Raw genomic sequence first — 25,955 nt, forward strand, 5'->3', positions numbered from 1 at the left:
GGACATGGTGGTGCACCCTTGTAATCCCAGCACTGGGAGGTGGGGACAGAAGGTCAGGAGTTCAAAGACTAGGCTACATGCAAAATGAAGGCAGAAAATACTGGAGAGAAAACGAAAAATCAACAAAGGATTCAAAGTGAGCATGTGCCCATCTCTCAGCCTGGCACTCGTTCAGCCTGGTTTTGGAGCAGCGGCTCCCACCAGAGCCAGGTGTCCCGGCAGGCGCACTGCTGAGGCGGGCAGCGGGCTCGCACTGTTAGTGGGCACTCCAGCTGGCGCCCTGCTGTGCTCCCTGCAGAAGGTGGTTTGAACTCAAAGAAGAAATGACACAGTTTAAGCTTAAATATCTTTTGTAGCAGATCATCTTATTTACATTGATACAGAATCATTTTACATTCTTAAGTCAGACACTAATAAATGTTTTCCTCTTGTAAATTGTAAAGGAAAAGGAAGAAACTACTGAGAAAGTGTTCTTTAGCCTGTCTTACGCTAGCGAGCTTGAGGACTTGGAACACACGGAAACCGCAACATGCTACCAGCACAGGCTGGGGACAGGGTTTGCTCTGGGGCACAGTGGGGCGCCTTCATCAGCTTAACACTGCTTTCTCCTCATGAACATTTACACAGGAAAAGACAATGATTCTTAGCACTGAGTAATTTAACCACACTTTGGAAAACAGATGCTAATAATGTTGAATGGGGAAAATCAAGCCCTAGCTGGCAAACGTCTGGATTCCCACAGAGGCTAAAATCTGCCCCACATGGCCATGGTGGCTCCAGCTTAGAAGAGGTCAGGACTCTCACCCCCTACACCATAGCCAGCTGTACTTAGCAGTCGGGCAAACAGCCATCTGAGGTGAGGAGAGAAGGACTGTGTTCCACAGGTATGCCGCACTAGGTCTTAGCACCCACTTTCCAGCTGCTCAGTACCTTCAGGAATCCAAACAAACTCCAGAGAAATGACTGTTGCCTCAGCAGAGGCTGTGGGGAAGGCGGTGTTGGTGGGGTGTGTAGTCACTGGCTGCTGGCGGAGACCACCTTAAGAAGGATGTAATGCAGAATCTTTGGGAGATTTTCTGAGAAGGAAATTAATCACTTCACAACCCGATGTGTCTTAAGGCTTCACTTTTAAGCTATAAGCGTGACTTTTAATTCTTTTAAGATCTCCACCATAGTTAATTCCAAATTGCTTTTAGTGCTGCAAGAAGAGTCCGAATTTCTTACCCTGCCTGAGCCAAAAGAGGTGTCTTCTGGTGGTGGACAAGAAATTTCCACCAGTCCTTGGGGGCTACATGTCACTGCCCAGAGGCTGTCCACCATGGCTGTCCCTACAGAGAAGTGTCATTACACGGTTCTGCTGTTGCTAGGCAGTGCAGGGCTCTGCAGGCGGGCTCAGGGCTGCTCCAGGACCCTCCAGCTCTGAGGTCCAAGAGGAGGGCTGCTGTTCCTGGCCTAGTTTCCAGTGGACCGTTTTCCTAAGCCAAGGAGACAAACAGTCACATTCACATGTCAGCAGGAGAGGCTCTATTAACCCCTGGAATATGGCTATGCCAAGAGGGTCCAGAGCCCATGGATAGAGGAAAAGCACAATGTTGCGTCCTGAGACAAGTGCAAGCCCTAGTCAGGCCCCAGGTCTGCACAGCACTGTGCTGCCCCGCCAGACAGGATACTAAAAAACAGGTGGGAGAGGGAGAAGATCTGAGTTCTAGGCCTGGCTCTGCCACAATTTGCCCTCTGTGACTGTGAGCAAGCTGGTCCCACCACTGTGGGCCAGAGCGCCCCTAGGAGCTGACGAAAGAAGAGCTGTGAGGCAACCCCAAACCCAGCCTCCCTGGAAACTAGTCTCAATTGTGCCCTCAGCCCTGAACTGGCTGTGTGCCCCACGCTTGGCTCCCATTGGCTGAGAGGATGCCACATTCACCACACTTCTAGCTGACATCTTTCTCAACTCCTGGGGTAAGGTAGGAAGGGTACCAATGTTGGTTAAAATAAGAAAAACAAGATTATTTCAGAGAGAAATAGGGAAAAAAGCTCACAGGTTTTCCTACCTCAGCTGGGAGGGATTATCAGGAGATAAACATTTTCTTAAGTTTGGAAAGGAATCCCTCCTTCTCCTCCCCAGCCTCACGCCTATCCTTGCTTCCTGTGGAGCTATCCATGGTCCTGCCACCTGGGCACAAACAGCAGAAAGAACCAGGGTCAGGGGCACACACCTCCACGTACCACATCAGCCCCACCTACCCACACCTTAAGGGCCAGTATTCAATGTGTGGCCAAGCACCAACCCAGGAATGCAGGGGCTATTCTCAGGCTGGCAAGGGCTGCCTCAGAGTCTTAGAGAATCCCAACTCCTTTGGAACCACAGGTTCAGAACAGAGCACAGTGACTAGCTCTCTCTAATCTGAACAGGAACAACAAAGACACAAATGCCACAAATCACCCAGGCCAAGCCACATAGCCAACCCACATCAGCCCTTTAGCTTAGGATATCTTACAGGTACATTTCACAATTGTTAAGAAGCAAGGTGGACAGAGTTTAGGACAGGGTCCTAAAGCCAGCCAGCACAAGAAGAACTGAGCTCAACCCAAACAGCCCGAGTCCATGGTCCCAGCTCTCTCTCTTTTCCCCAAGGTAGGGTCTCTCTCTAGCCCAGGATGGTCGAGGCTCTTAACTGCCATGTTATTTGTTATAAAACAGGAATGGTAGCTGGACGTGGTGGTGCACGCCTTTAATCCCAGCACTCGGGAGGCAGAGGTAGGAGGCTTGCTGTGAGTTTGAGGCCACCCTGAGACTACATAGTGAATTCCAGGTCAGCCTGAACTAGAGTGAGACCCTACCTCAAAAAACAAGGACTGGAGAGATGGCTTAGCAGTTAAATGTTTGCCTGTGAAGCCTGAGAACCTCAGTTGGAGGGTCGATTCCCCAGGACCCACGTTAGCCAGATGTACAAGGGGGCGCAAGCATCTGGAGGTCGTTTGCAGTGGCTGGAGGCCCTGGCGCATCCATTCTCTCTCTCTCTCTCTCTGCCTCTTTCTCTCTCTGTTGCTCTCAACTAAATAAATAAAAATGAACAAAAAAATATAAAAAACAAAAAACAGGAATGGGCTCCAACCCCTCCCCCATGTCCAGGTCCTCTGACAAATTCCACACAGGATCCTGTTGAGTGTACCTTGTCTATCACAATGTAAGCGGCACATAACCCTGACTGCATGGTTATTTCACATACGGAAGTGCAGATACTGGTTTTATTATTTTTCTAAGATTTATTTATTTATTAGAGAGCGAGAGAGGGAGAATGGGTATGCCAGGGCCTCTAGCCACTGCAAATGAACTCCATACACGTGTCCCCTTGTACATCTGGCTTATATGGGACCTGGAAAATTGAACCTGGGACCTTAGGCTTCGCAGGCAAGTGCCTTAACCGCTAAGCCATCACTTCCAGACCCCTAGTTTTTGTTTCTTTTGGTCAGGTTTTTTTGTTTATTTTTGAGGTAGGGTCTTGCTCTAGCCCAGGCTGACCTGGAATTCACAGAGATCCTTTTACATTTCCTCCCTAGGTCTGAGATTAAGGCATGTGCTACCAGGCCTGGCCTGCTGCTGGTGTTTTTAAAACACAATAGTTTAGCCAGGCATGGTGGCACACGCATTTAGTCCCAGCACTTGGGAGGCAGAGATAGGATTGCCACCCTGAGACTACAGAGTGATTTCCAGGTCAGCCTGAGCTAGAGTGAAACCCTACCTCGAAAAAGCAAAAACAGACAAAAAAAAAGTAAAACAACAACAAAAAACCCAATAGTTTATTATTTATTTGCAAGCAGAGAGACACAAAGAGAGAGAATGGACACACCACCAGGGCCTCCTGCCACTGAAAACAAACTCCAGATGTATGTGTCACCCTGTGCATCTGGTTTTACAAAGATACTAGGGAATCAAACCCAGGTCTTCAGGCTTTGCAAGCAAGTAAGCACCTTTAACCACTAAATGGTCTCTCCAGCCCCATGCTGTTGGTTTTTAGGCCTAAATCAAGGCTATCTAAGGAACTCTACAGCACAAGATTTGCCAGCCATGAGCAATGGAAGGTCAACCTTTGCTACGAGTTAAGAGTATATACCAACATTTGTTTTCAGGTAAGGTCTCACTTTAGCCCAAACTGACCTGGCATTCACTATGTAGTTTCAAGGTGTCCTTGAACTCATGGCAATCCTCCTACCTCTGCATCCTGAGTGATGGGATTAAAGGTGTGCACCACCATGCCTGGCTATTTATTTATTTAAAATATCTATTTCTAAGGTGAGAGAGATGGTAATGGACATGCCAGGACCTCTTGTTGCTGCAAATAAACTCTAGATGCATGTGCCTCTTTGTGCATCTGGATAATTTACATGGGTATTGGGAAATCAAAACTGTGCCATCAGGCTTTGCAAAGCAATGCCTTCTTTAACTTCTGAACTATCTCTCCAGCCTATGCAGGGCTTTTTGCTTTTTTTTTTTTCTTTCTTTTTTGAGGTAGGGTCTCGCTCTAGTCCAGGATGACCTGAAATTCATTATGTAGTCTGAAGATGGCCTTGAACTTATGGCAATCCTCTTACCTCTGCCTCCCTGGTGCTGGGATTAAAGGCATACAGTGCCATGACCAGCCCAGGGCATTTTTAATTTTCTTATATAAAAGCTTAGGTAACATAAAAGATTCACTCTTCTAATACAACAAACCCATAAATGTTAAGTTTTCCATTCCTCCCAGGCTTCCTAAGAGAGGGAGAACAAACTGGGTGTGGAAGCACATGCCTTTAATCCCAATACTAGGGAGACAGAGGTAGGAGGATCACTGTGAGTTCGAGGCTACCCTGAGACTACATAGTGAAATCTGGGTCAGGCTAGGCTACAGTGAGACCCTGCCTTGAAAAACAAACAAAAAATGAGATATATAGGAAGATCAAGAGTTTTTGAATTTCATTATGTCTTTGGTAAGTAGATGGCAAACTTAATGTGTCACACTGAGCTATTGCTAAGGGTGTGCTAACATGTGCTAGCCAGTTGCACAAGGTGGCACATGTGCCTGGAGTTCATTTGCAGTGGCTAGAGGCCCTGGAATGCCCACTCGATCTGCCTCTCTCTTGAATAAATAAAATGTTTAAAAAAAATTTTTTTAAAAAAGGAAGAGCTAATAAAATGTCTAGTATACAGGAGGCTCCTTATAAATCCTTCTTCTTTGTTGTTTTTTTTTGGGGGTGGGTCAGGGTCTTCTAGCCCAGGTTGACCTGGAATTCACTTTGTAGTAGTACCAGGCTGGCCTTGAACTCACAGCAATCCTTCTACCTCAGCCTCCCAAGTGTTGGGATTAAAGGCATGTGCCACCATGCCCAGCCATAAATCCTTTCTCAATGAGAAAATCAGACACTGGGACAAAGAGCCACAAAAATAACAGTGGTTCCAAGGACACTTGAAAACTGTTATTTTAGTGAGCACCTTAAAACAGCTGTGCTGAAGCCGGATAATCCCAGCACTTGGGAGGCAGAGGTAGGACTGCTTGAGTTTGAGGTCACTTTGAGACCACATAGTGAATTCCAGGTCAGCTTGGGCTAGAATGAGATGCTACCCCAAAAACAAATAAATAGTTTTGTGGAATAACTAGTCTCACTTCTTTTTTTTCTTTAAATTCAAGTAACAATAGGAACAGAGAGAAAAATACATGAAGAACCATTAAAATAAGTGCTACTCAGTGCTCAATCTACAGAGGGATTTGTGACACACGCTTTTTCATAATGGACTCCAGGCCCCTGTCCTCAACAACCACTCGATAAAGTTCCACAAAAGACTGCTGGGCCTTTGGCTCTTTCCTGTCTCCACCTCCACCTCTAGGGACTCCAAGACCAGACCTTTCAATGGGCTGGAAAAATGTGCCTAAAGACCTCCTGTGAATTACCACACACTAATCTGAGAACTCCTTCCAGGTCTGACAAAAACAAAATGATGCAATGAGGTAGAAACATGCAATCTGAGCCATGGATTCCATGGGCACAGCCTGTCTGGACCTGATCAGGGTCCTGAGCAACAGAGGTCAACACTTCCAAGGGAAGGGCAAACACAGCCACAGAGGTCATTGCAAAGCTCCAGCCAGCAGATACCAAATCACCAGTGTTCAAGTACAGTCTTTCCACAGAGCATGACAGCTGAGCTAGAGTAACGACTGTTCACTGAAGGATGAAGTCAAAGCTATCATGTTCAAAGAGGCTAAATTCTCCAGTAGGGTTTTTACACTGTGGCTCCACTGTTCACAAGATGCTCTGAATCCTGGTGAAGTGTTTGGGAACAGAAAGGCACAAATCTGCCCACTCAATCTTCTTAAGCTGTTACAAGGAGCTCTCAGGGAGGGAAGTGCCCTAGTCACAAGGCAAGTGGCAGAACTAAGGCTAGAACTCAGAACGGCAGCACTGAGACGCACAGAGCTGCTGGGGCAAAGAGGTTCTGGCATGTTCCTCAATACATGCACAGTGAAAAGGGGCCACATCTCCACTCCCACAATTCCCCCTCTCCGCCAACATTTTGTAGGTGTTTCATGAACACCAGAGTAGAAACCCAACACGATGCTCTGAATTATTTATAATTCAGGGGCTCAGAGGCTCCCTCATGCCTCCACTTCACCTAGATCCCTTACCAGTGCTTGTATGGGTAACACCGTTCACTGTCCCCTCCATATCTGTCTCATCTTCTGCGTAGCTCAGTATCAAGCTCTGCTGTCGACTGGTTAGTCTCCTGTGGAGGATCACAATTAGTGGCTGAATGCTTCCTCCAGGCAGCTCTTCAAAGGACACACGTGCAGTCAAGCCTCTGACCCAGAGGCAATTCTCTGAGTCAGTGAGGAGTATCTGACGGCCACACCCCAAAGCACCTACAAAACCCTGAGTTGTTTACACAGCCTGTGCTGTGGCTATACAGATACACTGGGGAGGCAAGAAGCTAATCTCACAGGAAAGGAAGTAAGAACTGGATAGCAGATGCCAACATGCTGCCCAAAGCACCACCAAGAGCTCTCCGTGTCATTCATTTTGCTCCCCGTGACTCAGCAAGGCCTTGTCCACATGCGACTTACTTTGGAACTCTAATCTTGATGTGAATGTAGTGATCACCATAGCCGTAGCTATTAATCCGGGGAATTCCTTTTCCAGCCAAGCGGATCTTCTGGTCTGTCTGAATCCCAGCTGGGATCTATGGAGAAAGTAAACCACTTCACAAATATGATCTTGAATCCTAAAAAAAAAAAAGGGGGGGGGAGAGCCAGGTATGGTGGTACCCGCTTTAATCCCAGCACTTGGGAGGCAGAAGTAGGAGGATCACCATTGAATTCAAAGCCACCTTGAGACTACATAATGAATTCTAGGTCAGCCTGAAGACCCTACCCTGACAAACCAAAAAAAGGGGGGGGACAGTGTGGTGGCTCATGCACTGAGAAGCCTGGGGGAGGAAGAAGGGGCTGGGCGGGAAGCTCAGTGGGTACAGCACTTGCTACACAGCATGAGAGCCTGAGTTCCAGCAGCATGCCTACAGCGAGATGGGAGGTGGAGACAGAACAGTCCCTGGCAGGTGCAGTAAGGGTCAAGCATAAGATGTGGGAGCAGAGACAACCGGCACGAGGCTAAGCTTGTCCCATGCCCCCCCAATGAGCTGCACACTGTGGACCCTGGGCAAGCTTTAGATGCCCCCCCCGGTGGAGGTGGCAGTGATTTCTAGGCCCAAATTACCCACACCTAGCGGCTGGAGAAGGCCCCAGGGCAAAAGCCACTGTGGAGACAAGAGGTACCGGTGGGCACAGGAAGCCATCTGCTGCAGCTGTAACTAAAGCCGGAGGTGGCTGAGGGAGCAGCACACAGCTGAGGTGCACATCCATCTTGTGCAGTGACGAACTTGCATGACCAGTTCCCAGGACCCCAGCATGCAGGAAAGCAAGCACAATGCAGGCGCTGCTTTCCATGGGGTCACAGCAAAGGCCAGAGTTGCATTCTTACTAGCTCCTGGTGCCACCTGAACCACCCCTCTTCTCTTAGAAACCCCAACAGGCTGGGGGCCCACAGGTTTTAGGGTCACTTCAACTATTTCTCATTTCAGAAAAGAATGCACGTACTGACGATGGCAACATATATGTGTAATCCCAGCACTTGGGAGGCTGAGGCAGGAAGACCCCAAGTTCAAGACCAGCCTAGAGTATATAACAAGTCCTAGTCTAAGAGCAGAAAACAAAGAACAAAAGCACCAACACAGCTAGGGAGATTGCTCAGTGGTTAGAGGCCTTTACTTGTAAAGCCTGTCACCCTGGGTTCAATTCCCCAGAACACATGTAAAGCCAGATGGAAAATAATATATGTGTATGGAGTTGATTTGCAAAGGACAAGTGACCCTAGCATACAAACACACACATGCACACACATACAGGCAAATAGAATTTAAAAAGAAGCCAGGGGCCAGGCATGGAGGTACATGCCTTTAATCCCAGCACTCAGGAAGCAGAGGTAGAACGAGTTTGAGGCCATCCTGAGACTACACAGTGAATTCTAGGTCAGCCTGAGCTAGAGTGAGACCCTACCTCAAAAAAGCAAAAACCAAGAAAAAGAAGCCAGTGGCTGGAGAGATGGGTTAGTGGTTAACGTGCTTGCCTGTAAAGCCTAAAGACACATGTTCTACTCTCCAGATCCCATGTAAGCCAGATGCACAAAGGTAAGGCAAGCACAAGGTCACACATGCCCACTAGGTGGCACTAAGTATCTGGAGTTCGATGCGGGGTTGAGGCTGGAGTGTACCAATTCTTTGTCTCTCTCTCTTAAAAAAAAAAAAAAGCCAGGCATGATGGAGCATGCCTTTTGTCTCAGTACTCAGAAGACAGAGGTAAGAGGATTGCTGTGAGTTCAAAGCTAGCCTGAGACTACATAGTGAATTCCAAGTCCACCTGAGCTAGAGCAAGACCCTACCTTGAAAAAACTAGGGGAAAAATTATTATTATTTTTTTTAAAAGAACAGGCTGGAGAAATAGCTGAACAGTTAATAAAATTCCCTGTGTAAGCACGAGGGTCTGAAGAGGACTGAGGGATGGCTGAAGTTCAATCTCCAGCACCCATGTGAACACCTGAACACAGCCACACACACCTGTAACCCCATTCCTGTAAGGGAGCAGACATTTGAAAACTGTTGGAGCTTACGAGAAAACCAGTAAGCTCTGGGACCATTAAGACATTGGCTCTAAAAAGAATGGTGTAAAAGGGCTGGAGGGATGGTTTAGTGATTAAGGCATTTGCCTGCAAAGCCAAAGCACCCAGGTTCAATTCCCAGAACCCACGTTAGCCAGATACACAAGGGGGCGCATGCATCTGGAGTTCGTTTGCAGTGCCTGGAGGCCCTGGCACGCCCATTCTCTCCCCCCCCTTTCTGTCAAATAAATAAATAAATAAAAATAAAATATTAAAAACTAATAGAATGGTGTTAGAGGGCTGGAGAGATGGCTTAGTGGTTAGGGTAACTGCTTGAAAAGTCAAAAGGATCCAGGCTCAATTTCACAGTACCCACGTAAAGCCAGGTGCACAAGGGGGTGCATGGGTCTGGAGTTCGCTGTAATGGCTAGAGGCCTTGGTGTGCCCATTCTCTCTGTCGCTTTCTCTCTAATAAATAAAAACATGGGCAGTTGGGAGACAGAGGTAGGAGGGTCACTGTAAATTTGAGGCCACCTGCCTGAGACTACAAAGTGAATTTCAGGTCAACATGGGCTAGAGTGTGATTCTACCTTGGGGAAAAAAAAATAGTAATAGGGCTATAGAGATGGCTCAGCGATTAAAAGCACTTGCAAAACAAGCAAAAGAAAAAAATACCAGGGTGACAAAGATGGCTGTCCTTATGCCCTCTTACCGTCACATTGATCGTCTCATACAGGCCTTGGGCTCTGGCTGTCCCACCAAGAAGAGCCTGTGCTATTGAAATAAAGAGATCAGAGTGGATGTCTGCACCGTCCCTCCGGAACAAAGGGCTTTTCTGCACCTAAGACCAAACAGAGGATGAGAGTGAACACCAGAGGAACTCTGTATGAGGCTAGACGTCAGCCAAGTATCTTTAAAGGCTTGTGATTGAGGCCTGACACTCCGTAACACCTTCTGTGGTTAAAGCATGACACAGAGAAAAAGACCTACCCATCATCAATGACAAGCAGCACCACAGCACCCCATGGCTTATACACCACACAGTGGAAGAATGCCTAGACTTCCTAAGCCTCCAACAAAATCTTTCAATTATGTGTTGGAGAGATGGCATAGTGGTTAAGGTACTTGCCTACAAAGCCTAAGGACCCAGGTTCGATTCTCCAGTTCCCACCAAGCCAGATGCACAAGGTGGTGGATGTGTCTGTAGTTCGTCTACAGTGGCTAGAGGCCCTGATGTACCTATTCTCTCTCAGTCAAAAAAAAAAAAAAAAAATCTTCCAATTGTGAAAGGAAAACGAATGTAAATTTGCTTTTTGAAGCTGGGTGTGGTGGCACACACCTTTAATCATGGTACTCGGGAGGTACAGGTAGGAGAATTGCCATGACTTCAAGTCTGTCCTGAGACAATATAGTGATTTCCAGGTAAGCCTGGATTAGGGGGTGACTCCACCCCCCCCCAAAACCCTCAGGGTCAACTACAGAAGAGGTGGCAGAAAGAATGTTAAGAGTCAAAGGAAGGGGAAGAGGAAGAGTGTTGACAATGCCATCTTCCAGACACAAACTAGTCTTGATATTCATGACCTCAGAGTGGCTGACACTACTTACACAAGGCCTCCATAATAGGACAGCAAACAAAAACAACAATGACATCAAAATAGGAGACAGACTAATTGGAAAGAAGGAATTCAGTGGAGGGGGATATGGAAGTCATGGGATAGGACTATGATCATAGCATACTGCCTATAATTATGGATGTTTTCAATAAAAAGTTGTGCTGGGCCTGGAGGCACGCCACCTATAATCCTACCACTCAGGAGATCAAACAGGCCAAACTGAGCTACACAGTAAGACCCTGTCACAAAACAAAGAAAAAAGTTATAAATACTACTTCCTTTGGGCTTCTCAATCACTACCGTGAACTTGGAATCTATCATTCCTAGAAGCATGTTTTTATTTTGGTTGTGTTATTCCATGTCCCTAATTAACATAAAATCAAATCTCACATGCTGGACAACTTCTGTAGATAGTTTCTTGCGCTCAGCAACCTCTTGTGAATTGCTTTCCTTCTCTTGTGGGTGATAATAAAGTGTCTCATGCTCACACTCGTGCTCCTTTCCCTCAGCTGAACTGGCAGCAGTCTGCTGACTTTCCTTACAGCAGGCTCTCCCCAGTGTCTTGCTTTTATAGATAGGGCTGTCCTACTCAGCCCGGTACCTGCCATATACTAGACTTACCTGGGCTTTTCTCAGACAAAAATCTAAGAGTGGCTGGGCATGGTGGCACACGCCTTTAATCCCACTACTTGGGAAGGACAGGTAGGAGGATCGCCATGAGTTTGAGGCCACCCTGAGACTACACAGTGAAATCCAGGTCAGCCTGAGCTAGAGTGAGACCCTACCTCAGAAAAAAGAAAATAAAAGAAAATGTTGTTCCTATTAACAATTTATACATAAGTAACAAAACAGATGATGTATGATTTTGGTGTCCCATATTTCTAACTTGTCACTATCAATTATGTTTATTTTTTTCAAGGTAGGATCTCACCCTTAACGCAGGCTGACCTGGATGGAATTAACTACGTAGTCCCAGGCTGGTCTTGAATTCACAGCAATCCTTTACCTCTGCCTCCCTAGTGCTGAGATTAAAGGTGTGAGCCACCATGCCCAGCAACTTTATTCTTTTCACACCAAGTAGACCCTCAATTAAAAGAAGAAATCAGAAACCACGACAAGGTCTTTCCTTCCCTTTGCAACACCACTGCTTGTGTCCGTGACCTCCTGTCTGAGCTGCACCTGCACTGAGAGCAAGGATCTGACAGACGCTTACAAGCAAGCACCTACCCTGAACGTGACAAAAATCTCGCGTTTCCCCACAGGCATCCTCACAGTCTGGCCATCCTCAACTCCTAGAAGAACAAAAGTCAAAGAACAGTTACAGAGAACCCTCCCACAGCTCTCTACCCTTAAGACACAGCTAACCAGACTTCCTTGCTCATTCTTTTTTCTTGGATCGCTGTACTTGTTATAGGTCTATTTAAGTGGTTGATCTAAAACATCTTGATTTAATTTTGGTAGGTCATATTTTGTTTGGTTTTTCAAGGTAGGGTCTTACTTTAGCCCAGGCTGATCTGGAACCCACTATATACTCTCAGGCTAGCTTTGAACTCACAACGATCCTACCTCTGCCTCCTAAGTACTAGGTTAAAGGCCTGTGCCTCCACGCTGGGCTCCTTTTTCTTCTTTTCTTTTGAGACATGATCTCACTGTGGAGGCCAGGCTGACCTGACTTCACAGTCCTCCTGCCAAAGCTTCCCCAAAGCTTGAATTAACGGGTGTGTGCTGCCACAACAACCTATTAACGCCACCCTCCCCAGATGAAGACAGAAGAACAGAAGAAAGGAAATCCTGAGACCAAAAACTCTCTAGGCAGGAGCACAGCAGGCACTTTTTAAAGCAACTGGTACAAAGAAAGATTAAGGAAGATTCTAGTTCCTTCTCCAACATGGAGATCCAGGATCTGAAGCTTAACTCTGCAGACTGCCAGACCACACAGGACACAGTAGCGCCAGCCACTTTCCTGGATATGGGCACCAGGACTCACCTGCAGGCACAGGGATCATCACTCGCTTCTTCTGCTTGGCTTGTCCTGCTCCTCTGCAGATCACACAAGGATTTGTGATGATGGAGCCTCGGCCACTACATCGCCGACACGTGGAACGCATCACAAAAGGGCCCGTGTTGATGGTTTCCTAAAGAAAAGAATGGAAAGTACTGAGGTACACTGATGATGCCTTAGAAAAAGGTTGCATTCAAGGCCAGTAATCCAGGTGAGGTGGCACATGTGCAATCCCAGCATTTTATGCAAAAACTCCATTTACCTGGAAGCCTGCTCCGTGGGAAGGAATACATCCCTGATACTGAAAACCTTCAACAGGGGTCATGAGCCCCAGGAGTGTAACGTCTGCTGCTGTCTGGCTAAATGTGCATACATCACACTGCCCAGTAAGCACTTCTCTTAACGTCCATACACACATATTAATGCTACTCACACTTGGTTAGAGAACCTTCTCTTTTCAGATAGCAGTGACCTTGGGATGACTCAGAAGACACTATGGTGCTGAGAAGAAGTGACAGAGGAGTGCTCAGCACTGCAATATCTCTATCACACCTTCCAAGGCTCAGGGTCCACTGCAGAAGAGGTGGCAGAAAAAATCTAAGAGCCAAAGGAAGGGTAGGACTCCTTACAACGTGCTCCCCCCAGACACAAAATGGCCTGGATATCCATAGCCTCGCAGTGCACGACACTACCTATATAAGACCATCATAATAGGAGGAAAAGATCATGACATCAAAATAAAAGAGAGACTGATTGAGAGGGGGAGGGCATATGATGGAGACTGGAGTTTCAAAGTTGGTAAGTATGTGTAAAAGGAACGAGGAAATTGGTTCATTATTTACTATCTTGTAAATTTGCAGAATATCAACAGGAGTTGGGACGCACCTCCATGGTACAGTACCTGTGTATCACAGCCAAGGTTTTCAGTTCAATTCTCATCACCCCACCCCCCAACCACCACACATACAAAGTATCAGAAAGCAACAGAAGGTAGGTGTGGTGGTGCACACCTTGAATCCTAGCACTTGGGAGGCAGAGGTAGGAAGACTGCAGAGTTTGTGGCCACTCTGAGACTACACAGTGAATTCCAGGTCAGCTTGGACTACAGAGACCAAAGGTGGCACATGCATCTGGCATTCATTTGCAGTGACCCTGGCATGCCCATTCTCTCTACCTGCCTCTCGCTCTCTTAAATAAAAATAATAAAAAAAATAAAGAAAGCCAAGCGTCACATGTACTCTCTCATATGTGGATCCTAGCTACAAATGTATAGACGTGTGTGTGAGCTGGAACCAAAAATCTGTAGCAGAGGCCAGTAAGCTAGAAAAAGGCTATGAGGGAGGGAGAAGAGGGAGGACTTAAGGGAAGGGTCTTATATACATGTAGGAAGAAGAACAGATTATAAGGAAGGGAAAGGCCTAAGTGAGGCCAGTGGAAGAGATTGTGTAAAAGGGTGGGGACAGATCAATCAAAATTCAAGATATTCTGAATAAAACTTATGAAAACCTACCTTTTTTATTTTTAATAATGGTACATCCAGAAGCCAAAGATTGTTCCTAGAAAATTTTCAGTGCCAGAGATGGGATACCTTCCAGTGAGTTGTTGGCCAGGGAGGTCCCTGTTGCCTCCAAAACATTACAGATTATTGCCAAGGCCCTTGGTTTCCCTTGAGAAACAGATGGTAAGACCCTATTGCTAAAGAATTCATGTTCCTGAACAGCAAAGTCACTGAGAAGTCAAGCTGGTGCTGAGCAGAAAACCTTCTTCCTGTAGACCAGCCAACCGTAAGCTGGAAAAAAGCTGCCCTGCATGCAGCTCTATGTGAGACAGAAGTCATCAACGGTGAAAACAGTGGACACTGGAAGCCTAAAGTTTGGCCAGACAGGCCAGATGACCAAACAGGTGCAATAGTGGCATGTCTGCTCTGGGGGAAACCAACTGCTCTAATTGGACTGGAGGCCCACTTTATGAGAGGGAATACATGCCCGGTACTGAAAATCTAATCAAAAGCCTAAGGCAGGGAGGTCAAGAACCTTAGGGGTATAAAGCCTACACTTGTCTGGATAAATGTATATATTTTTCTCACTGCCCTGAAAGTACTATACTTAATGTTCATATTCATATATTAATGCTACTCTCACTTCTGGTTAGAGAAGCTTCTCTTTTTACATGGCAATAACCACTAAGATGACCCAAAAGGCAACATAGTATTGAGAAGAAGTGACAGAGGAACGTCCAGCACTTAAACAACAACTCTATCACACCCTCCAAAGCTCAGGATCCATTGCGGAAGAGGGGCAAAAGAATGTAACAGCCAAAGGAAGGGTACCACTCCTTACAATGCAACTATCCAAACAGAAATCTGCCTCAATATCCATGACCTCACAATGCCCTCATAATAGGAGAAAAAGATGATGACATCAAATTAAAAGAGAGACTAATGGTAAGAGGGAGGGGATATGATGGAGAGCAGAGTTGTGAAGGGGAAAGTGGGAGAGGGGAGGAAAATACCATGGTTTATTGTAAGTATAAAAGTTGTCAATAAAAAAATAAAACTTTAGGGCTGGAGAGATGGCTTAGCGGCTAAGCGCTTGCCTGTGAAGCCTAATGACCCCAGTTCGAGGCTTGATTCTCCAGGACCCACGTTAGCCAGATGCACAAGGGGGTGCACACATCTGGAGTTCATTTGCAGTGGCCAGAGGCCCTGGCGTGCTCATGCTCTTTCTCTCTCTGTATCTGCCTCTTTCTCTCTCTCTGTCCATTGCTTTCAAATAAGTAAATAAAAGTATGCAAAAAAATTAAAAGATAAAAATAAAAATTTAAATAAAAAGATATGAAACAGAAAAAAAACAAAACGGCCGGGCCAGGTATGGTGGCACACACCTTTAATCCCAGCACTCCAGAGGCAGAGGTAGGAGGATTGCTGTGAGTTCAAGGCCACCCTAAGACTCCATAGTGAATTCCAGGTCAGCCTGGACTAGAGTGAGACCCTAATTACAGAAAAAAAAAATCATCTGTAGCTAGGATTGCTCAGTACTGCAATAACTCTATCACACCTTCCAAAGCTCAGGCTCTATTGTGGAAGAGGTGACAGAAAGAATGTAAGAGCCAAAGGAAGAGTAGGACTCCTTACACCATGCTCCCCACAGACACAAAATGGTCTGACATCCATGACCTCACAGTGCCTGACACTACCTATACATGACCATCATAATAAGAGGAAAAGATCACGACATCAAAATAAAAGAGAGACTTCTGAGCGGGAGGGCACGTGACAGACAGTGAAGCTTCAAGGGGAAAGTCAGGGGGAAGGGAATTACCATGGGATTTTTTTTTTATAATCATGGAAAATGCTAATAAAAATTAAAAAAAATATAAAATAAATGAAAAAAAAAAGTTTTGGAAAAAAAAAAAAAGATCTAGGTTTGACTCCACAGAACCCAGATGCATATGGTGGCACATGTGTCTGGAGTTCATTTGCAGCATCTGGAGACCCTGATATGCCCATTCTCTCTAATAAATAAATTTAAATATATTTAAAGAAAAAAAATTAGACTGTTTAGACTTTAAACATAATCTGAGTCCTTCCACTGATTTTCAAATTATCTAAGTAGGCATAGTTTCCTTGCCTTGTCTGTACCACTGACCAGGACTGAGCAACAACTAGAGAAAGGCAGAAGGTTCTAGATTGAATAGTCCACCTAGCTATAAACTATCAAAGCCCTAGAAGTACCTGAATAAAATATGCACCGGATTATAGAAAAATGGAATAGATGGAGCAGCATGATAGGTAGGCAAGAGGGTAAGAAGTCGCCAGGGAGATAAGGACGCTTACCATGCCAGAGCCACCACAGTAGTGGCAATGCTGCACCTTGGTTCCTGGCTCGTTCCCTTTGCCATCGCAGCGCTCACAGGTGTCCATGATGTTCACGGTGAACTCCTTGTTGACGCCCTTGGCTGCTTGATTGAATGTCAGTTCCATGATGTACTACAGAGATGGAGACATGGCCTGTCTGGTCTGCTATCCCGTGGCCACAGTGATACCTCACTTCAGCACCTCTCTTCCCTCCTTAACTACCATACAGATATGCTTTGACAGGTAAGAATGGGTTGGACTCTAGCCAAGCATGGGGGCACACCCTTTAATCCCAGCACTCGGGAGGCAGAGGTAGGAGGATTGCCATGAGTTTGAGGCCACACTGAGACTTGCCTGATCCTATCCTACTTCTGGGGATTCTTACTTTTCAACAAGCTGAAGATGTACATGGGTAATACCTGAATGTAATACTTGTTACAGTCTGAATCAAGAATGCTAAAGCAGGCCTGGTCTACAGTGAAACCCAATCTCAGGAAAAAAAAAAAAAAAAAAAAGGACAGCTGGGTAGGGTGGCACATGCCCTTAATCCCAGCACTCAGGAGGCAGAGGTAGGAGGATCACCGTGAGTTTGAGGCCACCCTGAGACTACATAGTGAATTCCAGGTCAGCCTGGACTAGAATAAGACCCTACCTCAGGGAAGAAAAAAAAAAAAGCTGGGCATGGTGGCACACACATGCCTTCAAGCCTAGCATTCAGGAGGCAGAGGTAGGAGGATTGCAGTGAGTTTGAGGCAACCCTAAGACAACACAGTGAATTACAAGTCAGCCTAGGCTAGAGTGAGACTCAACCTCAAAAAAGAAAAAACAAAAATGCCTTCAAGACCTGAATTTTTCTCCAATTTAGTGCTACTGGGAAGTGGTGGGCCTTGAAGAGGTAGAGACTGGTGAAAGATTTTACTTCACTGGGGATGACCTCCAAGGAGAATCTGGTTGCTCGTTTTTTTTTTTTTTTTTTTTTTGAGGTAGGGTCTCACTGTAGCCCCAGCTGACCTGGATTCACTATGTAGTCTCAGGGTGGCCTCCAACTCACGGCAATCCTCCTACCTCTGCCTCCTGAGTGCTGGGATTAAAGGCATGAGCCACCACACCAGTGCTTTTATTTTTCTTTTACTTTCCAATCATGATTAAATAAGCAACTCTGCTCTACTATCTGCTTGCCACAGGCCCCCAAACAATGGAGCCAACAGACCATAGACTGAAATCATAAGCCAAAATGAAATTTCCATCTTTTTAGTTCTGAAGTATTTTCCTATAGCAACAAGAAGCAAACTAGCATAGCACTTACAATAACCTGAATTATCCACTATCTTAAGTTAGATCACAAAACATTTCTCTCAAGTCTGAACACAGCTCGTTATGACAGAAGTATGGAATTGAGGCTCAGCGGTATCTTCCTGCTACCCTGAGCCCTCCTAGAATAATGTGGCAAGTCTGGGCAAATCACTCATGTGAGTTATGGTCTCTGAGGGCCTTAGGTGCTGTCTGATAAGCAACTGTTATAATCAAAATATATTCATTACTACCTCCAGGATTTTGAAATGCTAGATTTTTTCTGACAATTGGCTGCCCACAAATCAGGTCACTTAGGCTGCTTTGCCTTTCTGAGACATGGACACTAAAACAACTCTGCATCAGACTTAAAGTGTGTATAATTCGTTAAAATAAGAAACTTACTTCCTGAGGCTGATCAAACACACTCTGGAAATCTCCAAAAGATGAGGATGAGAACTCCCCGAAAATCTTCCTGAAGAGTTCCTCAGGGTCCACAGAAGGGCCTCCCCTCCAGTAGCTCTGCCCAGAGCTGCTGGCCCCAGGGTCAAAGCCAGCAGAGCCATAGGCATCATACTGCTTCCTCTTTACTTCATCACTCAACACCTACAATGAAGGACAGAGCAGAGCAATCAGACAGTTCTGTGTCTTCCAAGGACTAGGAACACAGGCAAGAGCTCACATCAGCAAGACCATCATGTTTATAAAGGGGTCCCATGTGCAAAAATATTCTATGAAAGCTAAGCATGGTACCATAGGCCTATGAAGCCAGCACTTGGGAGGATCACAAGTCTGGGAAATACTGCATTAGATACTGAGACCCTGTCACAACAAACAAATTACATTAGAGCTGAATAAATAAAAATAAAATTTAAAAAATAAGAAATTTAGCTGGGTGTGGTGGCACATGCCTTTAATGCCAGCACTCAGGAGGCAGAGGTAGGAGGATCACCATGAGTTCAAGGCCACCCTGGAACTACATAATGAATTCCAGGTCACCTGGGCTACAGTGAGACCCTACCTCATAAAACCAAAAAAAAAAAAAAAAAAATTAAATTAAATTAAAATAAACAAAAAATTTAAGTTTCAGAGTTGTTTACAAGCACATGGGTGAGGAGCTACTTACAGGAGTTGAGGCTTTTCTTTGGGGGGGGGGGTGAGGTAGGGTCTCACTCTAGTCCAGGCTGGCCTAGAATTCACTCTGTAATCTAAGGGTGGCCTTGAACTCATGGCAATCCTCCCACCTCTGCCTCCCAAGTGTTGGGACTAAAGGCATGAGCCACCACGCCCGGACCCTTGCTTCTTTCTTTTTTAAAAAAGGTGATTTGGTGCAGGGACATGACACACTGGACCACATGACATGCTGAGCTGTCAGGGAAGCACATTGTTGTAGTGACCACTCACAATTCCCATTACCTCATATGCTTCTGCCAGCTGGGAGAACTTCTCCTTGGCTTTAGGATCATCTTTATTTGTGTCAGGGTGATATTTCTTGGCAAGCTAAGGGGAAAAAGAAAAAGTAATGTAAATTACTATAGACACAAGACATTACTGAAACAGAACCCAGTAGCTCATCATAATTATAAAACTTCTTTATCTCATTCAGCTTCCCCCCCCCCTTTTCTTTTTTAGAGAGACAGAGAGAAAAGATAGAGAATTGGCCCACCAGGAGAAAGAGAGAGGAGAGTGAGAACTGGCCCACTAGGGCCTCAGCCAGCACAATCAAACTCTAGACACTTGCACACCAAGCGGGTATGCACAACATTGTGCTTGCCTTACCTTTGTGAATCTGGCTTATGTGGGATCTGGAGACTAGAACATGGGTCCTTATGCTTCACACCTTAACTGCTAAGCCATCTCTCCAGCCCATATCATTCAACTTTCTACTCTTTTGTTGTTGCTGTTGTTTTTGAGGTAGGGTCTCACTCTAGCCCGGGTTGGCCTGGAATTCACTACGTAAAGTCATTTAACTTTCTTAAGAGAGAGAAAGAAAACAGCATTTTAAAGTTTTAAAAGAAATATTTTATTCGTCAGAACATGATGGTGTATGTCTTTAAACACTTGGGACTACATAGTGAGGTCCAGATTAGCCTGTGTTAGAGCGAGTCCTTACCTGGAAAAAAAAAAAAGCCAGGTGTGGTGGCACATGCCTTTAATCCCAACACTTGGGAGGCAGAGGTAGGAGGATTGCTCTGACTTTGACGCCATCCTGAGATTACATTGTGTATTCCAGGTTAGTCTGGGCTAGAGCAAAACCCTTCCTTGGAAAAAAAAGAAGAAGAAGAAGAAGAAGAAAGGAGGAAGGAGGGAAGAGGAAGAAAGGAAGAAGGAGCGAGGAGGAGGAGAACTAGAGTATCCTTGTGGAAGCAAAGTGTAAAACTGCCTGTCTGCTTTGCTTTATTTGTACTCTAGTTCTGAACAAGGAAAATGTGGTACCCATTCAAAACCAAGTATAGCTGGGCATGACAGTTCACACTTACAATACCTGCTGAGGCTGAGGCAGAAGGATTGCCATGAGTTTAAGGCCAGTATGGGCTATAAACTGAGTTCCAAGTCAGCTTGGAGAGTGAGACACAGCTTCAAAGAACAAAAAAGGGGAAGAGAGATGGCTTAGCAGTTGGGGTGTTTGCCAGCAAAGCCAAAGGACCCAGGTTTGATTCCCTAGTACCATGTACTGCATGCTACATACAACATAGCTATAGTCAGGACTAGACAGTCAACAGCATTTCTTCTACATTCTTGTCACAAAATCTGATTCCAATGCACACCTGGTAATAGGCTTTCTTGATATCTTTCTGGCTGGCATTTCGGGGTACTCCTAATATCTGGTAATAGTCATCTTTGTCCAAAGAGGCACTCGTGTGGAAGGGTGCAGCACATACAGAAGGGTATTGTTTTGCTCCTGGAAAGGAATCAAGAAAGAAAACTACATTGGGAATATGCTCAATTAAAGCAAATTATGAATATATGTCCAGAAAGGGACTACTTAAGATAGGTCTTCACTATAGGACCTACTCCTACCCAAACACAATGTTCAAAAGTGACCAAAGACTACAAAGGTAACTCAGTTTAGCATGAGCCCTAGGTTCAGTCCCCAGAACCACATTAAACTGGGTGGAGGTGGTGCATGCCTGTAATCTCGCCACTCAGCAGGATCACATATTCAAGGTCATTCTTAGTACCACAGCAGATTGGATAAGAGTCCCCAATGGGAACATAAAGAAATTGTCACAAGCCCAGTGTGATGGTGCATACTTTTAATCCCAGCACTCAGGAGGCAGAGATAGGAGGATCGCTGCAAGTTTGAGGTCAGCCTGAGACTACATAGTGAATTCCAAGTCAGGCTAGGCTACAGCAAGACCCTAGATAACCTTCTTTATAAATGTATACATAGGGCTAACACAGCAGTTAAGGTATCTGCCTGCAAAGCCAAATGACCTTGGTTCAATCCCCCAGGACCTACACAAGACAGATACACAAGGTGGTGCATGTGTCTGGAGTTCGTATGCAGTGGCTGGAGGCCCTGGCACGCCCATTATTTTGCTCTCTCTCTCTCAAATAAATAAAAACATAAAATATATAAATGTATTGATAGCTTAAATATCATTGCTAACCTGGGTGTGGTGGTGCATGCCGTTAATCCCAGCACTTGGGAGGCAGAGGTAGGAGGATGGCTGCGAATGTGAAGCTAGCCTGAGACAACATAGTAAATTCCAGGTCAGCCTGGGTTACAGCAAGATAGAGGAAAAAAAGTGTAATTGTACTATCAGCTTTGAGAGAAGACTAAAGTCTGAGAGGTGAGTTGATGACTTTAAATGTGGTAACAGAGGACATTTTAAAGGATACCACTTCTCACAGATATTCATCACCTGATATAAAACATGCCCAGTGAAGCTTATGAGCTGACTTGGGAAAAAGGGCAGTAATGGCCATACATATTATTTTTATTTATTTGGTGTGTGCATGTCTGTGTGTCCTCATACAGGTTTAATCCTCAATACCCATCATCGTGCCTATTGCACAGAGATATAATTATAAAACAATGTTCCAGGGAATGCATGAGGCCACAGACTTGAGCCTCAGCACCACCAATAAACAAATAAATAAAGTTCTACATGTGGATGGCGATGTGTCTTAGTGGTAGAACACTTACCTAGCCTGCACAAACTAAAAACTCCCAACACGACAATCAAAAGAAGAATCCACACAGATTTAGAATAATAAGCCAGGCGTGGAGGCATACATCTATAACCCCAGTTCAAATCCAATCCGACTACATAATGAATTGCTCGTCAGTTCCAGTTATATTACGATGAGACAATGTCTCAAACAACAACAAAATAGCTTAAGAAGTAGTATTACCTAGAGAACTAATAGTTTAACAGGAAAATGTAGCCAATCCCTACCACATGATGACATTTCTCCCAGTAATCTGGAAGAATACTGGTGGCAGGAACAAAAGCTTGTTTGTTTGTTTTTTGTTGTTTTTTCCAAGGTAGAGTCAAACTCAAACTCAGGCTGACCTGGAATTCACTATATAGTTTCAGGGTGGCCTCGAACTCATGGCAATCCTACCTCTGCCTCCCAAATGTTGGGATTAAAGGCGTGTACCACCATGCCCAGTAAAAGTGGGTTTTTTTGTTGTTTTTTACCATTCATTTGAGAGGGAGAGTGGGGGTGAAGAGATGGCTCAGTGATTAAGGTGTTTGCCTACAAAGCCTATCAACCCAGGTTCAATTCCCCAGTACCCAAGTAAAGGCAGATGGACAAAGTGGCACATGCACCTGGGGTTTGTTTGCAGTAGCTGGAGGCCCTGGCATGCCTATTCTGTGTGTGCATGTGTGTCTGTGCAAACAAAGAGAGTGAAAGTAAGATGGGTGTGCCGGGGCCTCCTGCTGCTGCAAATTCCAAATACATACTCCGCTTATGTATCCAGATTTACATGGGAACTGGGGAATCAAACACAGGCAATCAGGCTTTGCAACCAAGCAGTTAAACACCTTTAACCAGTGAGCCATCTCTCCAGCCCAGGAAGAAAAATTTTAGGGCTGACAAGATGGCTTAGCGATTAAGGTCTCAGGACCCAGGTTTGGTTCCCGAGAACCCATATAAACCAGATGCACATGGTGGTGCATGTGTCTGCAGTTCCTTTGCCATGGCTAGAGGCTCTGGTGTGCCCATTCTCTCTCTGTGTCTGTCTGTCTCTCTAGTAAATAAAATAAAAAATATTTAAAAGAAAAAATTTAAGTGTGTTCACAGGACCACATCCAATAAGTTTTATGCTGAGTCCCCAAGTTTGAGAATGAGGGCTTGTTCAGGAAGGGCCTCAATGCCACAGATAGCAGTTCAAAGGCCAGGTATGATGGCACATGCCTTTAATTCCAGCACTTGAGAGGCAGAGGTAGGAGGATGGCACCAAGTTTGAGGCCACCCTGAGAGACTACATAGTGAATTCCAGGTGAGCCTGAGCTAGAGTGAGACCCTACCTCAAAAAAAAAAAAAAGGGCTGGAGAGATGGCTTAGCAGCTAAGCGCTTGCCTGTGAAGCCTAAGGACCCCTGTTTGAGGCTCGATTCCACTGCGTCTGGAGTACGTTTGCAGTGGCTGGAAGCCCTGGCACACCCATTCTCTCTCTGCCTCTTTCTGTCTGTGGCTCTCAAATAAATAAATTAAAAAACAAAGCCAGATGTGGTGGCACACGCCATTAATCCCAGTACTTATGTGGATGGCTGAGGTAGGAGGACTGCCCTGAGTTCAAGGCCACCCTGAGACTACAGAGTGAATTACAGGTCAGCCTGGGCTAAAGCAAGACCCTACCTCAAAAAAAATTCATTTGCACAAATTCTAAGGTATAGCTGGGTGCACACCTTCAATCCTAGCACTAGGGAGCCTGAGGTAGGAGCACCCCCATGAGTATGAGACCAACCTGGTATACAGAATGAATTCCAGGTATTCTGGGCTAGAGTGAGACGTTGCTTCAAGGCTCCAGCCACCCCCCAAAAGTAAATAAAAATTTTTAAAAAATTGCAGGACACTAAACTAGAATTCACAAACACAGGAAGTTATTCATTATCTCCATCCTTCTCATTAAAACTGGGCTCATCCAGCCAGGTGTGGTGGCGCTCGCCTTTAATCCCAGCACAAAGGCAGAGGTAGGAGGATCGCCATGAGTTTGACACCCTGAGAATACAGAGTGAATTTCAGGTCAGCTAGGGCCAGAGTGAGACTCTTCTTCAAAAAACCAAAAAAATACATAAACATGAGGTCATCCAACACAGCATGAGAAAGCATCGTGGCTAAACACCTCAAGGCTTAGTGCATATGAAACTGCTGTCTCTTGCATCTAGTTATTGAAAACTGAAGAATCACATATGACTGTCAAAAAAAGTACTTGTCTGTATTGTCACTGAGGATACTCTTAAAAATAAAGAAAAAATAAATTTTCACCTCTGGTAATAAGGCAGCAGCTTTCATAACAAGGCTCTGCCGCCTTTTACTTTTGTGACTTACTACAAGTTGTTTAATATCGAAGCCTGTTTCCCTTCATAAACAGAAATGATAAGTGTGTCTATCACATGGAAATGTGGTCTAAGGAGGTAGATGAAACGCACCCGTTATACGAGTAAGCACTCGATGAGTGTTAAGACCGTTTATTACAGTGTCTGATTTAAGGGTTCTAGGAAACACTGACATGGTGGCGGCAAGCCTTTAATCCCAGCACTCGGGAGGCAGAGGTAGGAGGATCGCAGTGAGTTCAAGGCCACCCTGAGAACACAGAGTGACTTCCAGGTCAGCCTGGGCTAAAGGGAGAGACTCTACCTTCAAAAACAAAATAAATAAAGACTGGTAAGGATATAAGCAACGAAAGGACAACGCCTAAGGGTGACTGCGTGCCATCTTGGTGGAGCTGAGGGTGCCTAGGTCCTTCCCTTCCAGGGCAAGCTAAAAGCCGGGAGCTGGGCAAGGAAGCGGCAAGGGAGCAGCGGCCCCCGGTGAAGGTTCACGGCCATCGAGCGTCTCACCAGCCCGAAGCTCTTCCCTCTGGGTAGCCACCTTGGCCTCTGTGCCCCGGGCTTGCCAGCGTGCCCTTGCAACTCCGTACATGGAGCTTAGAAGACCCCTGCACCCCGCCACCCCGGGGTCGGAGCGAGGCGAAGTCACACGGCCTCTCCCCGGCCCCGAGCCCGCCCTCACCTGCGAGGCTGACGCTCGGTCTCAATGTCAGCAGCCCCCGGGGGCCACGAGCACCCGGCGAGAGCGAAAAGGCCGCGACGGTCAGCTTGCGACCCAGTGACGCCCCCACTACGGACCCCCGGAGCAGCCGGACCGCTCTCCCCGCTGCAGCCGGCAGCCTGGGGGTCCCGCCGGCCGCCGCTAGCAACCAGCGTGAGGAACACCGCGCAGCCATTTTGGCCCGGGGGACACTGCGCCTGCGCGGCCCGGCTTCGGGAGGCTTCTCCAGGAAGACGCCTCTTCCGGGGGGGGCGTGGCCTCCGCGCGCACGCGCAGCCCTCCACCTGGCGAGGGGCGCTTGAACGTCCTACGCGGGCTGAGGTTTCCTTTGAGGCTGTCCGCCTTGGGGGCTCGCCTGACGTGAGAGCGGCAAGCCTGGCTGTAGCGATCGTCAGCAGCCCGCGTGTCTTGGCCGCGGCAGGGACTACAAACACCGGCAGGCAACGCGACGTGGGTCGCGCAGGTCCTGGCAAGCCGCGCGCGGCTGTCTTCCGGTGACCCTGAGGCTTGCATCTTATTGCGTGTGCCTCTCCCGCGGGCCTCCGCCCCCAGCGCCGTCTGCGGTCTTCCATTTGGTCTGACGTGCTCGCCGCGGGATTGGGGGTGCTCCAGGCTCTTTTCCTCGCTCAGGCCTTCGCCACATTTTGTAGCGAACTTGGTGGTACGGAAAGAGAGAGAACTGAATCCGGGCGGGGTGGCGCACGCCTTTAATCCCAGCACTCGGGAGGCAGCGATAGGAGGATCACTGTGAGTTCGATGCCACCTTCAGACTACGTAGCGAGTAA

At 46.3% G+C, this 25,955-nt stretch overlaps 1 protein-coding gene across 2 annotated transcripts; it reads right to left on the reverse strand.

Annotated features, from left to right (window-relative positions):
• Nucleotides 1-332: 332 nt before the first annotated feature.
• Dnaja3 (DnaJ heat shock protein family (Hsp40) member A3) lies at nt 333-25,347 on the reverse strand. Of its 2 annotated transcripts, XM_004652223.2 has the most exons (12): nt 25,132-25,347; nt 20,707-20,840; nt 19,355-19,438; nt 18,344-18,544; nt 16,628-16,780; nt 12,778-12,925; nt 12,018-12,082; nt 9,890-10,018; nt 7,092-7,207; nt 6,657-6,754; nt 2,049-2,170; nt 333-1,475 (listed from the first exon to the last, which is right to left on the reverse strand). In XM_004652223.2, the coding sequence occupies exons 1-11, from the start codon at nt 25,343-25,345 to the stop codon at nt 2,067-2,069; spliced, it is 1,446 nt and encodes a 481-aa protein (XP_004652280.1). In that variant the 5' UTR covers nt 25,346-25,347; the 3' UTR covers nt 333-1,475; nt 2,049-2,066. The 2 variants fall into 2 exon arrangements, with proteins under 2 accessions (XP_004652280.1, XP_004652281.1); XM_004652224.2 differs by lacking the exon at nt 2,049-2,170.
• Nucleotides 25,348-25,955: the final 608 nt, after the last annotated feature.

Source organism: Jaculus jaculus, chromosome 11 (genome assembly GCF_020740685.1).
Source record: "Jaculus jaculus isolate mJacJac1 chromosome 11, mJacJac1.mat.Y.cur, whole genome shotgun sequence".
NCBI lineage: Eukaryota > Metazoa > Chordata > Mammalia > Rodentia > Dipodidae > Jaculus > Jaculus jaculus.

What these genes read in the sequence shown, in the direction of transcription:
- Dnaja3 (XM_004652223.2), bottom strand. Translation starts at nt 25,345, where the DNA reads ATGGCTGCGCGGTGTTCCTCACGCTGGTTGCTAGCGGCGGCCGGCGGG. An exon ending in GATGATCCCTGTGCCTGCAG is followed by an intron (nt 12,083 to 12,777) that starts GTGAGTCCTGGT and finishes TTGTTCTTCTAG; the next exon opens with GAGTTGAGGATGGCCAGACT. An exon ending in ATGAGACGATCAATGTGACG is followed by an intron (nt 7,208 to 9,889) that starts GTAAGAGGGCAT and finishes CTTTCTCCATAG; the next exon opens with ATCCCAGCTGGGATTCAGAC.